This window comes from Eurytemora carolleeae, unplaced genomic scaffold (genome assembly GCF_000591075.1).
Source record: "Eurytemora carolleeae unplaced genomic scaffold, Eaff_2.0 scaffold205, whole genome shotgun sequence".
Lineage (NCBI taxonomy): Eukaryota > Metazoa > Arthropoda > Copepoda > Calanoida > Temoridae > Eurytemora > Eurytemora carolleeae.
This window is the reverse complement of record NW_019396096.1, coordinates 307584-323140: the sequence shown is the minus strand read 5'-3', so window position 1 is coordinate 323140 and position 15557 is coordinate 307584. Positions and strand designations below refer to the sequence as shown.

General features: G+C 32.7%; 2 protein-coding genes across 2 annotated transcripts; both read right to left on the bottom strand.

Annotated features, from left to right (window-relative positions):
- Positions 1–420: 420 nt before the first annotated feature.
- On the bottom strand, positions 421–7920 carry LOC111694827 (uncharacterized). The gene is made up of 5 exons (XM_023463859.1): positions 6574–7920; positions 4394–5595; positions 3749–3921; positions 2837–2936; positions 421–1204 (listed from the first exon to the last, which is right to left on the bottom strand). Exons 1-5 carry the CDS (start codon positions 6767–6769, stop codon positions 662–664), a joined length of 2214 nt encoding a protein of 737 aa, XP_023319627.1. The 5' UTR covers positions 6770–7920; the 3' UTR covers positions 421–661.
- LOC111694811 (transcription elongation factor A protein-like 3) lies at positions 7154–9603 on the bottom strand. The gene is made up of 2 exons (XM_023463839.1): positions 9573–9603; positions 7154–7551 (listed from the first exon to the last, which is right to left on the bottom strand). Exons 1-2 carry the CDS (start codon positions 9601–9603, stop codon positions 7154–7156), a joined length of 429 nt encoding a protein of 142 aa, XP_023319607.1.
- Between the last annotated feature and the right edge of the window lie 5954 nt (positions 9604–15557).

Below are 15557 nucleotides of genomic sequence, written 5' to 3'. Positions count from 1 at the left end.
AACCAAATTTTTCCTAGTAAAGCCTATCAACTCAACTTAGACTCTCAAAACCAGGCAAAGACATTAATGTGGTTCTTCCGAGTTCCTCAATCTAAATTTGAAGCAAATTGGTCGAGGGGTTACTGAGTTTTATGATCATCATACAAACAAAGAGACAAACAGAGATAACATCTTTATATACATGGATTAGCTTGGGAGCACAACGTTTTTGTGTAAATAAAGATTAAAACATCCATGGTGTGAAAAGGGATTAAATATGAATAAGAACTATGCCCAAGATAACAAATACTGAAATCAGCGAAAAAGAATCGTTAAAAAAAAGTTTTCCTGAAGACACGAAAATATATTAATAATAAGCAACAAATATAGTAATAATAAATATAATAAAACAAAAAAATAAATTTTAAATAGTCTTCATTGATCCTGCAATGAAAAAAACAAAAACAATTCGACATAAAAGAATCAAATATTTTAAATTGAAGGGTTCACTAACACTCATTATAAACCAAGTATAGGATTGATCCCAAACCAAGTATAGGATTGATCCCTTCTAAAAACTTTTAATTACTTCACTATCAAAAACATAATAGTATAAATAAATAAATATACAGAAAATATTTTTACAATGTGCACTTCTGGATTTTAAGCAAAAAGTTTGGTTTTAGATATCAATACTTGAAATAAAACTAGAATTAGAGTTAAATGAGTAAAGAAATGAGCTTGGTTTGGATAGTTGAGGTTTAACCACTGTGCTTGAAGGTTTAACCTCTGCGTTCGTAGGTTTAACCACTGTGTTTGAAGGTTTCACCACTGTGGACCTTGTATCCATCGCCTCTTTAGTTCTATATAAAGAAGAGGTACAAGGAGAACAAGAGTTAGCGTTGATATCACTGGAGAGTTCTTCAGGTGAAGAGAGGTCAGAAAACTCTTCGTTATAATAAGAGTTCACATAGTATTCAGAGTTAAAGGCTTCACAACCCACTAAATCTGAGTTCACCAAATCGGCAGAATCTTCCGAAAACAAAGAGTTAACTGAATCTGAGTTGACTGATAAGTCCGAGCTGGATTTTCCAGAATCTTCTGAGTCCTTTGAGTTAACAGAACCCTCTGAGTTAGAAGAGTTTGACTGAGTTGAGAGTTTATTAAGATTGTTGAAAATAGTTTTCTGTAAACTTGAACATATTCCTAGATACTCAAACTCAGCCTAAAATAATAGATAAACATTTTTAAAATTGTTTTTAAGAATGATGTTTTAAAAGATTAAAGAAATTGAGAAATCTGTAAAGCTTAAACTTTAGGCAATCTGTTCATAACATGCTTTGTCGGTTTCTATTTTAAATTTAAGCCTTTGGCGACGGCAACCCCGTATACCCTCGGAATTATAACTTAATCAGCTTGGAAACCCAGCCATGCCTGGAAACTAAACATATTCAACCCACTCCACTTGTTATTTAATATTTTAAACCTAGGATACTGCTAAGAACATTCCCGCATGGTTCTACTCTCGACAGAGTTCCCCAATTAAATTTTGAGGCAAATCGGTTCAAGGGTTCATGAGTTATGATCAAAGATACAAACAAACAAACAGAGATTACTAATTTATACTTAAAGATGGTTAAATTCAAAATTCAAATGTTGTAGAAATCAATTTCATTTGATGTGGCTTCGCGCTGTTCAAATCAAAAGTTTAGGCCTATGGGTGAACACTGAACAACGATACTAATTGAAACTGCCAATTTCCTGTATTTATGTTGTCATCTAAATAGCATTTAATTTAACTTAATTTTGATACAGTGAGAGCCAGAAAACTGTTAGATAGAAAGACGTCTTTTAGACTCAAGTTCTGGCTTTAAATCTCAGAATATATATATATATTCTGAGCTGGGAACTTTGAATGGTGGATATCGAGGTCAATGCTTGCTCTTCTTTTTTTCTTAATCTCAAGACTAACCTAATCTTGTACTTGTATCCTGAAAAGTGTATAAAATTCAACCAATCAGAGTCGCTTATTAGAAATTAGGAAATTTGTAATTTTGCGCGCCATTTAAAATTAATATACAGAAACGGGAGGGACTCTATAATTTTTAAAAACCGGTTTTTGATTTTCTGTACTATATCCAACAAGAAATTAAAAGTGTCCACATTGGATATTCGGATTAAGCAGTCGGGATTAAAGGTATCCTATTCTAAAGTTCCCAGCTCTGAACTTTTAATAGTTCAACTAACCTAATGCATAGTAATTGTGTAATGTACTGTGTAATGTACTCATTTCGTTTGATAAGTTATTAATAAGAAACTAGTAAAGCTACATATTTGCTATCATGGCGTCTACCTATTCCATTGTTTTCTGGTTTCACTGTACATAAAACCGGCAGTAAATTTTTCTAAGTACTAGCAAAAAATGAATATTGATTATATAAAATTTAATTTTAAATATTTGTATTAGGAGTAATTTTGGGACACGCTGTGTAAAAGAAACCAGTATTATTATGAGAACTCGGGTAAAAATATAAATTTTACTACCAGTACGTGAACTTTGTACAGATTTCTAAATCTAAGATTTCATTTTTAACATTTTCACAAGTAAATTTCATTCATAATCATTTTTAAAAATTTGCCTAGAAGAAATAAAATGAATTTTAGATTTTTGTTGAAAAAGGGTAAAATCTGTTATAATCATTAATATAAAACAAAGATTGGAAAAAAAAAAAAAATTTTCTCACAAAACGGTAAAACGCTCTTGCATCAGCGGATCCTTTTTTTTAGATGATCATTAGAAAAAGCATAATTAGGCAGATTTTAAGGATTAGAACCAAAGGAGTATCTCTGTGTTTACCTGTGACATATAAACTAGATGGTTTAAAGTATCATATCCATTCAGAGTTAAAATAGGAACAAGATTCGATAGATTACCGGAACATAGAAACTCTTCCAAACTAAACAAATAGAGTTAAAACACGGAGTAGATGGAGTACATGGGGAACATGGAGTACTAGGAGAACATGGAGTACTGGGAGTAGATGGAGTACTGGGAGTATATGGCGTAATGGGAGTTCATGGAGAACATTAAGTACAGGGAGTACATGGAGTACTGTGAGTACATGGAGTACTGTGAGTACATGGAGTACAGGGAGTATAGGGAACACAGGGAGTACATGAAGTACTGAGAGAACAGAGGGTACAGAGTACAGGGAGTACAGGGAGTATAAGGAGTACAGGGAGTTGTACAGGGAGAACAGGAAGTAGGAAGTGTATGCAATTCAGGGAGTATACATAAATTATAGAGAATTTAGAAATTTAAATATTTTTACAGAATTATGAAGTTGGTTCCCTAAGGCGTTACTTTAACGATGTTTTGCCTGAAAAACCAATTGTTTGATTTCAACAGATGGTGAATCTTTAAGGATTAACAAAAAGTTTACTTTCCCTTAGTTAAGGATATTTAATCAGAGGAATTTGGATAAAATTGGGTTAAATATTGAAAAATATTCTTATTTCACGTCAAATCGTGATTTGAAGACAATTTAGCAAATATCTTAAAGAAATAAAAAATCCTATGAACGTACGGGCGCTGCCGCCACAAACATGTCTTCTAACTGGAATGGGAAAAATGTCTCCTAAATTCTGATTGCTAGAAAAACAATCCAAAAACGATCGTTAACACTCATTTTTGGATCCTTTTTGGATCCTTAAGAAAATACAGGCAAAAAGTGAAACGAACCAAATTATTGGAGATCACGATCTGTACCTGATATCCTGATGTTTCCGGTTTAATATTTTCTCCTCTTCCTCTTCAGTGCATACTCGTACATAGATAAACTTAAACACTCCAATCCGTCCTCCCACCTTACCCCGCCATAGACCAGTAGCATCCATACTTATAATCTCGATACAATCTCCCTGCCTAAAGGGCAGCCCATCCTAGATAACATTGATTAAACCTAAACAGCTTTTTTGTCCTAGCAATCTCATTTGTGAAATTTTGTGACTTTTAATGAATAGAAATTGAAATGATTTTTTTGTAAAAACATTTTTTTAAATGCATAATATAGGGTACAGGGCAGTAAAAAGTCAGGTCTGTGTAAAAATAAATCTTGAATAGCCCCGAGGCTATGCATAGATTTAGATTCCTGCATAGGGTTATTGTTTTCATCGTTTTTCATGTTTTTTACTTTACTTAATTTCAATTAAAAAATTGAAGAAGAATATGTTTTATGAAAATTTACGATCAAAGAAATTTCTAAAAATTCTTGAAAAGATTATTTCAAAGAAAATCATAAAAGAATTAAGATTAATAGGAGTTTGAATAGGGTTTTTACAAATGATTAATAAAATAGTAAAACTAAGAATCAGCAAATAAAAATATACGTAAACAAATTTAATCAAACCGAACCTTATCATAAGGACTAGGAAAGTTGTCCGCAATCGCTATTCCTAATCTTGTCTTCTTGTTCTCTTCATTCCTCTTCTTAAAGGAAGAGTTAAACGAGTTCTTGGAGGAGAGCAGTGTCCTTTCTTTGCTCTTATCTCTGTATATTCGAGTTCTTGTTCTTGTTGGTGGAGCACGGCTAGTCATGTCTGTACCACACGATGGTTGAAAACCAACTGATATTCCGTGTGAATATATGTTGTTAGTTTTCCCCTCCCCTCCTGGAAGATTCCCCACCTCCCAACCACACAGTTTCCCTGTAGCGTGAGTATAATTCCCGCAGGATTTACTAGTTTCCTCATACCAATGTTTCGTGTGAATATATCCCTCTTCTATCCTTGATTTTCCGTTCGGTATCTTAGATACATCTTCTCCGCCCTGGAGCCTTGATTCTTCGCCATCAATGCTTGCTTTTACACCCTGCAACCTTGCTTCTTCGCCCTGTATCCTTGATTCTTTGCCATCAATCCTTGATTCTCGGACCTGTATTCTTGATTCTCCGCCCTGTATTCTTGCTTCTCCCTCCTGTATCCTTGATTCTCCGCCCTGTAGTCTTGATTCTCCGCCCTGTATCCTTGATTCTCCGCCCTGTTTTCTTGATTCTCCGCCCTGTATTATTGCTTCTCCCTCCTGTATCCTTGCCTCTCCGCCCTGTAATCTTGATTCTCCGCCCTGTATCATTGATTCTCCGCCCTGTATCCTTGATTCTCCTACCTTTATTCTTGATTCTCCGACCTGTATTGATTCTCCGCCCTGTAGTCTTGTTTCTACTCCCTGTATCCTTGATTCTCCGCCCTGTATCCTTGATTCTCCGCCCTGTATCCTTGCTTCTCGACCCTGTATCATTGCTTTGTTGTCCCTTTTCAATGGTTTTGAGTTGCTGGATATATTTCTCTCCTGTTTCTTTTGAATACAAGAGCTCAGCTTCTCCTCCTCCTGTTTCCAATTTTGTCCTGACGATGAGTTAGAAAACACATTTTCCTGTTTCTTGCCTTCAGCTAGCCTATTCTTAATCCAGTGTTCCTGTTTAGTTCGAATATTCTTCAACAGTTCCTGTTTCCATTTTAATTTCCCAACTTGCTGTTCGTAATGCTGCGTCTGCTTAACTTGGATGGTTTTCATGGATTGATTAAAAATCAGATTATCGTCTGAGAAATCAGAATCATCTAAAAAGAAATATATTTCAATTAATAAAGATTAAGGAATTGAGTCTTTGTCACAAACTCTGATTTTCTAAGCGCAATATCTTTGCAACCTGATATTGTACAACAAAGATATTTCAAGCTATGATTTCTGCAGGTATACCAAAAAATCTAAGTTTGAAATATCAAACCATTAGATTGCAAAGATATAGAGACTAGAAAATTTGAGCTTATTGCAAATACTAAATTTCTTTATTAATTATTTTCTTTCTTAAATATGGGTTTAACAAATTAATATCTTTTTTGGTTTCCCTTTACAGGTTCACAAGAAACATTTTATGGAAGAAAGTTTAAGTTTTTGAATTTTTGATTACTTGATTTCAAACATAAGCAAAAATTCCCAAATTATCAATTGGTTAGACATTTTATCTGTTCCCACAGCAAAAATTAGAAACGTGCACTTTTGAATAGCAAAAAATACATGACATTGAAAAGGCAATTCATTCGGTTTACTACACTTGCATTCAAATTGCAAATATGATACTCATATATTAATTTTCTATCGGCTTTTTAAAAAAACTCTTGAAATCCTCCAAAAAACAACATCACGCTTGATTGTTTTAAATATAATTGACACACAAATACAATACGACAATGGGATAAATTCTACGGGTATTTTTAGAACAACAATGATTAAAGGCACCCTGTTATTTAATTCTTATTTATGAGACACGGCTAATGTTTTTCAATACCCTGGTTTTGCGGTTTCAGACACAACGTTTTCTCCTAAATAATGTCTTAGTTTACGGCTAAAAACGGCTGAATCAAATAAAAAGGCTTCGACTTTTTAAAGTTATACCTAGCTTATTATAGATCTTCTCTAGGAATGTATATTATCTAGATTAGTATAGAACACAGACCTTATCTATGTATATATATTACCTGATAAGCCTATCTCTAGGTTAGTATAGAACACAGACCTTCTCTATGTATATATATTACCTGATAAACCTATCTCTAGGTTAGTATAGAACACAGACCGTCTTCTCTTTGTATCTCTTGAACACAAACATCTAACACAAGGTATAACCAAGGAGACCCGAGGGAGACAGACAAGCTTCTGTATACAGGATACAGTATGGATACAAGGGGGGAGTAGGGTGGATAGATCTGAGTAACTTTTACTTCTTCCTCTCATTTTATAACAGTTGAAACCTTTGCATATTTCATAATATATACATCAATGATGAGTCATCTTATACACTGCTGAGATATCTCATCTAGTTTTCTCGATTATTTGTCGTTTTTATCCAAACTAACAATAATGTTGATTTCGTGTCAACTTTATAACTTTGTTTAACACACTTCCGTTATTTAGTCGGTTTTATAATTTTCAAATTTTGAAAATCTCACTTCTTTAGATCCCGGATTTTCAGATTGGTTTGGTTCTTCTAGGTTCAGGTATTAAAGTTTCGGTTCCAAGGTTCTAAAGAGTTTCCGTGTATTGAAGGCTCTCTTTCTTCTGCAGGTTCTCCTTGTTATGCAAGTGCAGGTTCTTCTTGCTCTCCTAATTCTCCTTGTTCTACAGGTTCTTCCTTGTTCTGTAGGTTCTCCTTGTTCTGTAGGTTCTCCTTGCTCTGTAGGTTATTATTGTTCTACAGGTTCTTCCTTGTTCTGCAGGTTCTCCTTGTACTGCAGGTTCTCCTTGTTCTGCAGGTTCTCCTTGATCTGCAAGTTCTCCTTGTTCTGCAAGTTCTCCTTGTTCTGCAGGTTCTCCTTGTTCTGCAAGTTCTACTTGTTCTGCAAGTTCTACTTGTTCTGCAAGTTCTACTTGTTCTGCAGGTTCTCCTTGTTCTTCAGGTTCTCCTTGTTCTTCAGATTCTCCTTGTTCTTCAGGTTCTCCTTGTTCTTCAGATTCTCCTTGTTCTTCAGGTTCTCCTTGTTCTGCAAGTTCTCCTTGTACTGTAGGTTCTTCTTGTTCTTGTTATGTAGGTTCTCCTTGTTCTGACAGGTTTTCCATGTTCTGCAGGTTCTCCTTGTTCTGCAAGTTCTCTTTGTTCTGTAGGTTCTTCTTGTTTTCCTAGTTCTTCTTGTTCTTCAGGTTCTCCTTGTTCTGTAGGTTCTCCTTGTTCTGTAGGTTCTACTTGTTCTATAGGTTCTCCTTGTTCTGCAGTTTCTCAAAGTTCTGTAGGTTCTTCTGGTATCTAGGGTTAGGTCTTAATGTTCTTAATGTTCTCCTGGTTCTCCTTTAGATACAGGTTCTCAATGCTACCTGATACTACTGAGGTATTTGAAGAAAAGTTGTAAGGACTGGATACAAGTGTTCTCAAATAAACAGATGTTGTACCTGGAATTTCCAAGGTGAATCTTATGTATTTCCAGAGGGGTGGACGTTTCATCTTAGGGTTTAAAACAAAACAAAAATAATTCGCGGATTTTCACAAAAAATTTCGCGGATTTTCAAAATTGTAAAAAATTTAATGACGATCGAATTTTGATGGAGACAAATATTTGAAATTTTGATGATTCATAAACCTTCCCTGGAGTCCCTAGATGTCCCACAAAAAATTTGGGCCCAATCGGTTCAGCCGTTTTGACGTTTATTGGATACAAACAGACAGACAGACAGACAGACAGACAGACAGACAAGCCAAATTTATATATAGATTGTATTGTAAAAATAGGATAAATTCTTTCATGAAAATTTTCTTTACTAGTTTCTTGAATTCTTTCAGCTCGAGCTTGAATTATAAAATAAAGAAATGACATTGCAGCCGAGAGACATTTTTTTAAATAAGAAATGCTACATTTTTGCGTTAAAAATGGGATCTCGGTACAATTTCGATCTTTTAATTTTTTTTTCTACATTTGAATTCTAAAGAGGATGAATTTATGTTTCCATATTATCAATAAATAAAAAAAAATACTTCGGCTCGAGCCGTCATTCCTCAAACCCGACTTTAAGACCCAATCTTTGACCCAACTCTGACGACAGCTTGTGTCATGTAATTGACAGCTCCAAGATCTTAGGCTCGACTGGAGGAGTTAGGCCCAATGAAAATAAAACCGCCCTTGGTTGGTTTTAGTGGAGAATAATGCTCAATGTTGAGTCTTGTTCTCATAAAAACCTGGAATGCGCCAATTCCTACCATGAAAATCCACCTAATTGAATATTAAACCGGGTTTTTGAACTCAACTCTGTGTAAAATAGGATGCAGCTTAAATCAGACAGCAAGGTAACGGACTCGGAAGTAAGCAAGAAAATAATTTCTATTAAAAAAATACAGAGGCTAAAACTTTAGTGTCTCAATATCCACAGCGGAAGCTATTAATCCAAAGCGATAAAGTGCTTAATCCGTGAAAAACACCTGACGTCAATTTGAGCAATTTCTCATTGGCTTTTCATTGGTTGAACCTTTAGTTCAAAATCTTATGAATCCGAAAGTTATTTTAAAACGGATTACGGATTAAGGAACGGATTCCTAAACATATCACAAAACGGATTAAGGAACGGATTCCTAAACATATCACAGAACGGATTAAGGAACGGATTACGGAATGGATTAAGGAATGGATTAAGGAACGGATTACGGAATGGATTAAGGAACGGATTACGGAATGGATTACGGAATTGATTACGGAATGGACTGCAAACACAAAAGTTCCGACATCTGATGCAATAATGCATTAACAGCATAATTTATATCATGAGTTAAAAAATAATAGTTCAAAATAGCCTGAAAAGTCTAGACATAGATTCTATTAACCTATTTTGCAACAAATTAGTTGAATAATTCAAGTTCAAAATTAAGGAGCTTATACTTTTTATGCATCCTTAAATTTAAGAGAAGAAAAGTTGTTTTTGGATAATTGAAATTTTTGTTTCATCTTTGATTATTTAAATAAAGTATAAATCTTATTTATCTTTTTATGAAAAAATTGTTTAAGAAAGAACATTTAAGGAAGAAATAATTGCGTAAATTCTGTTGCATCTGTATTACCTAGGTTGTTGACGCATCTGTATTGACGCATATGTTTTTTTCTAATAAGAATCTAGGTCAGATATTCAGATTTTCAGAGTTGCTGGGAATTCTAAACAAGTTTTTTTCACTTTTCTAAAAAAACGTTATTTGACAGAATAAACTTTTATTGTTTCTTTTTTATTAGAAACTTTGCAATATCATGACATTTTCTTAAATGTGTAGAACTTCTAATATTTTTAACATTTATGATTCTTTTGATTTTCGCTTAAAGGCAGGGACCGGCAATGTAATGAAATTGTAGTATTGATGAGAATTTTTTTTTGGATTCATTTGAGACATATAAAACTTTTTAATGATGTATAACTACTGAGTTTGATCGTAAAGTCGACGTTTAAAATCATCCATTTGGGTGGTTACGTTTTGAGAATCGATTTAAAAAAATTATTAAATAACGACGACGAAAAATGTTTCAAAAATTCTACAGTAAACTAATTAGATGTTTAGGAACATATTTCTCAATAAAAATTTGTCAATAGATCATTGTTAGAATAAATTATTTTGTTTTCATCATTAAATTGAATTTCTTATTCTTTACCAATTTGTTCGCAGATTTCGTCTTTTCAATGAAAATTCTAGAAAATCTACAGAAAATGTTTGTGAACAATGAGAGATTACAGAAAATAATAACTGAATAAATTCACGTATCTTCAATGATAAGTGTTATTTTTATTTTCTTAACCTAAACAACTAAATTAGTTTACTGTAGAATTTTTATGACGTTTCTTGTCGTCGTTATTTAATAATTTAAAAAAATTTTAAAAACCACCCAAATGAATGATTTTGAATGTTGACTTTGCAATCAATCTTTGTAATTTTACATCAATAAAACGTTTTATATGATAAAAATGAATCCTAAAAAACTACTCACACAAAACTACATTCTCCGTTCAACTACCATACATTGCCGGTCACTCCATGTTAAGGGACTTTAGTTATAATTTCAAAGGACCTTTCACTTTAAAGGGAGACATGCCTGATTCACTGCGGTACCCTTTAGACCTTTATCTGATAAATTAATGTGGAAGAAATCATTGTTTTCTTAGATTAAAAAGGATATTTTTTTCATCCATTGTTTCTCAACAAGAAATCTGAAGGTTACCTTTCAAAAAGAACAACAATTTAAGATATTCAATTTTCATGGGTAAAAACCAAAGAGAATAGAATATATATTAGAGTGGAATTTACTAGAAAAAAGTGTAAAATGGCCATTTAGTTGTACTGTTTCCATACTGCAGGTGTACTTCACATATTTGCGCTATATAACCTTTTGGGCCCTGGAACATCATTTTATAGAAAATCTAAAATTAATATTAAAAGAATTATGAAATAGGCTGGTTTCATAATTGACCAGATAACATTTCACATAGACTCTATGCCGTTCACTGTACAAGTGATGCTTTTCCGTTATAACTATAAATCAAATAATGTTTTTTATTCACCTAATTTTATATAGTTTATTTAACAGCTTTAAAAAATCCGAAATTTAAATTGATTTTGTAGGGAACATACTGTATTAAAGTACTCTACTGCATATAACTTGTGAACATTTACATGATTTGTACACTTTGAACTCCCTTTCAGGCTGAAAGGGACTGAAAAAAATTCATTCCGAGGGATTGTTTAAATTCAACATTAATATATATTCTATTCTCTTTGCTAAAAACATGAAAATTTCCCTCAATCTTGATAATGGAGAATTACTGTAGATAACTGGATTGTTCAGCTGGGCATTTTATATATTTTTTGGTCCTCGTTCCATGGGTCCTTTTGTCCTTTTTCCCTTTTCGGATCCTATATTTCATATTCCTTTTCAGTCTCCAGAAAGACGTCTAAAATGACTGACTCTACACTATTAAATAATCTGTTCAGTCTCCTTCTAATTTTCAATTGTAAAAAGTAAGTCATTTGTTTAAGCTAAATTGATTCTAAAAAGGATTTAAATCTTTGCTTGATTCTTTTGGGATCTCTCAAAATTCGTTTGAAACTTTTTTTTTACCTAAATTTTTTTCTTCATTTTTTAGACCAAAGGAATTGAGTTTTTGTCACAAACTCTGATTCTCTAATTCCTATATCTTTGCAACCCGATGTCGCAGACCTGTGTTATTTAAAAAATTTCTGTTAGTCCAAATAGATTAAAACATCAAAGGTTTAAACCATTAGATTGCAAAGATATAGAGATTAGAAAATTTGAGTTTGTGGCAAAAACTCCTTGATGATATTTGTTTTTTCTCCGGTAAATCAGTTAAGTCACACTCCATTCTTATATTTTTCTTTCTTATTCATATTTTCAAATTTCGGAGGTTTGTCCCTCTTTCCTCACTCCGGACACAGATAGATAGATAGTGATGATAGATAGATAGACAGATAGATACTTGAAACCAGTGGTTCATGCAGCCTCATGCCAGACACTTCATATAATGGTTATTCTTACATTCTTTTATGTACAATTTTTTAGATCCTCATGTACAGTACACGTTTTAGAACACTGTTCATGTAAGGATCTTTCTTGTACAGCGTTGGGGCTAAAAATAGTACAGTTTGTATCTATGTACAGGTTTTAAGGTTCTTTCACATATGTAAAAGCACTTAAAAGATAGAAACTGACAGTACACAAGGAAAGTACATGTACTACGCTAGTGGGGTATGTAATTGTTTATGTAAAAAAATAGCGAAATAGCATTTGAGCTGACGCTGATTTAAACGGTAGATGCGTAAATTTTATGTACAGTCAAGGAACTATATACAGGAACGCCCAACTCAGATGTACGCAAATGGTGTACTGTACTCTTGGAAGGAAAGTAAACAAACCCAGTGCCCCACAGAAGTTGAAGGGAAAGGACTAAAGCTCTTATTCTTATACTGCAGTCCAACAAAAAACAAGTTAATGTATCAAGTTAGAGTGAATTTTTGGCTCTCTAGTCAACATGGAATAAGATAAATTTTATTCCACCTGATGATGAGGAATTCCCCTGAATTCTTTGTTTTGATCTCCTCCCACTGCAGTACACGGATTTGAAGCATCAGATATGGCAGTTTCTGTCTATATATTTCTTGTGTACAATGTGTAAACATGGTTTAGTATTGCAAGTAATGTCTTTCATGCCTTCTTTAACCTTCGCGGCATTTTGTTTCAAACAATATTAGTTTCCCAGATAAAATAATTAAACTAGAACTAGTGTTGGACTTTTCAAAATATGGTTTACTAATTTTTCACTGTTAAAATATATATTCTGTCCTTTTGCACTGTTAAAATATATATTCTGTCCTTTTGCACTGTTAAAATATATATTCTGTCCTTTTGCACTGTTAAAATATATATTCTGTCCTTTTGTACTGTTAAAATATATATTCTGTCCTTTTGCACTGTTAAAATATATATTCTGTCCCTTAGAAACAAAAACAAACTTCGCAATTTGAAAAGTTTATGTTAAGGACAGTGAGAACTATAAAACTCTGGAATATGAGGACGAATTTTAGACTTAAAGGGAGTGACCGGCTATGTAAGGTAGTTGAAATGCAAGTATGCAGTGTTGTGGAAAGCTTCTTTCGGATTCATTTGAGACATATAAAACTTTTTAAAGATCTGTAAATCGTGAGTTTGAGCGCAAATTCGACGTTCAAAACTCCTACTTTTGGGATGGATACGTTTACAAATTTAGTTTTTTTAAATTATTATATAAAGACGAAATTAAATGTAAAAAAGCTCTACAATAAACTACAGACGTCATGTATAGGAACATGTTGAGAAAATTAAAATAATCTTATCATCGAAAATAAGTAATCTTATTCAATTATCAGTTTCTATTTTCTCATTATTCTGGTTTCTCATTATTCACAAAGATTTTCGCAGATTTTCTAGAATTGTTATTGAAAAGACGACATTTGAATAATTTGAAGAAATCTGCGAATAAATTCAAAGAAAATAAGAAATTCAATAAAATAATCAAAAAGAAATAATCGATTTTGATTTATTGACAAATTTCTTTTGGGAAATAATTTTCCTAACCATCTAATTAGATTACTGTATAATTTTTACTTTATTTTTTTGTTGTCGTTATTTATCCACCCCCAAATTAGGAGTTTTGAACGTCGAATTTGCGCTCAAACTCAGGATTTACAGATCTTTAAAAAGTTTAATATGTCTCAAATGAATCCGAAAGAAGTTTTCCACAACACTGCATACTCAGTTAAACTACCTTACATAGCCGGTCACTTCCTTTAAGTTATGACTTTAAATAGTTAAACGAACATGAGACAAGCAATCGTGAAAATTATTGCTTTAACTTCGTCTTCCTATTCCACAGTTTTCTTGTTCTCCCTGCACTACCACTTTTTTGCTGTAAACTAACAATCGGAAATCAAAGTCAACTTGTTGGGACACCTGAGCTGAAAACTTTAGAATGGTGGATATTGAGATAAATGTTTGATCCTCTCTTTTTGCTAATCTCCAGACTAATTTAGTCTTTAGATTAATTTCTACAGATTAGAGATGCGCTCTTTAACTTTTGAAAACCGGTTTTTATTTTCCACATTTGCGGCGTCATATCAATTAGATTAATGATCGCAAGTTTTTGACTATATATATAATCCTCAAACGTGATAAAATATGTTTTCTAATAAGTTCATATTAACATGATTTAATTTATATTTGTGAAAATGCTCTAAAAGCCGACTTTAGTTCAATTGGGGATTAGTTCAATCGAAATAGTTTCGTTTCTGAACTTGTAATCAAACTTATCTTTATTTTATGTAGAAGGACATATGATATCCAACGAGAGAGGATTGAAAATAAAAGTTTCCACAGTGGATATCCAGATTAAGAGATCAGAATTAATGATATCCAATTCTAAAGTTTTCAGCTCTGGCAGTTCTATCGTTTTTTGTGTGAAGTCTCTTTGATCCATAATTACTGTTCCCTGCAGTTTAAACTTTAAAGTCTTTTATCCTTCAAAGTCAAGGACAGCGGGAAGCACTTGGAACAGATGGAACCGTTTATATGTTCAGATACAAATATTTAATTATAATGAAATATCATGGAACTTAATTTTGTAATATATTCTTGTAAACTACAGTAAGAACCAGAAAACTCTGAAATGGAAAGACGACGGTTTACACTCAAGTGATGATTTTAAATAATCTAATAAACATAAGACACAGCAATGATGCAGTGTAGCAAGACTCATTGCTTAATATTGTTTTGATAACTTACTATGGAGTAAAACTATTTGCTTTGTAACAACATCAAATACTTAAATATCACTGCAATGTCGTCTTCCTATTCCATTGTTTTCTTGTTCTTATTGTATACATTGAGCTGATATCTATTCATATATATATACAGGGCTACCCAAAGGATAAGACTATAAAATTATTTATTTCTTAATCATTAACGACTATATTCAAGGCAAGGTGTTCCCTCATATATTCAATACGCCAATAAAGACAATATTCAAGGCAGAAGACAATTCAACCTTGGGATCGTCAAGTTATATGAGTTTTAGTTGGTCTTTACAATCTCATATATTGTGAGTTAACCTGTATATCACATCTTCTTTTTTTGAAAGATTTAATTCATGATTCTATAAATATTTGCAAAGTAGATTTAAATCATTAAAGTCCCAAAATTTCGGAATTTTGTGTATCTAACAAGCGTTAATACAAAGTAATTCAATCCAATTTAAAAGTTTATTTCGAGATTTAACTTTGGGTTTCTTTTGTGTCTTTCAAAACAAAACAGTTTATTAATCTTTTCTTTTTCTTTGTCTTAAATAGTATTTGTGAGGTTCTAAAATCACTCCAACCTCTATAGTACATTTTAAAATTGTACTGCACCGACCTTTTGTACCAGCCAGAGCCTGAAACTTAAGACAGAGTATCGTAATTAAACCCGGTATTGGAAACCTGGTTTCATGAATGAGGTCAGGCAGTTTTGAAGATATTTTT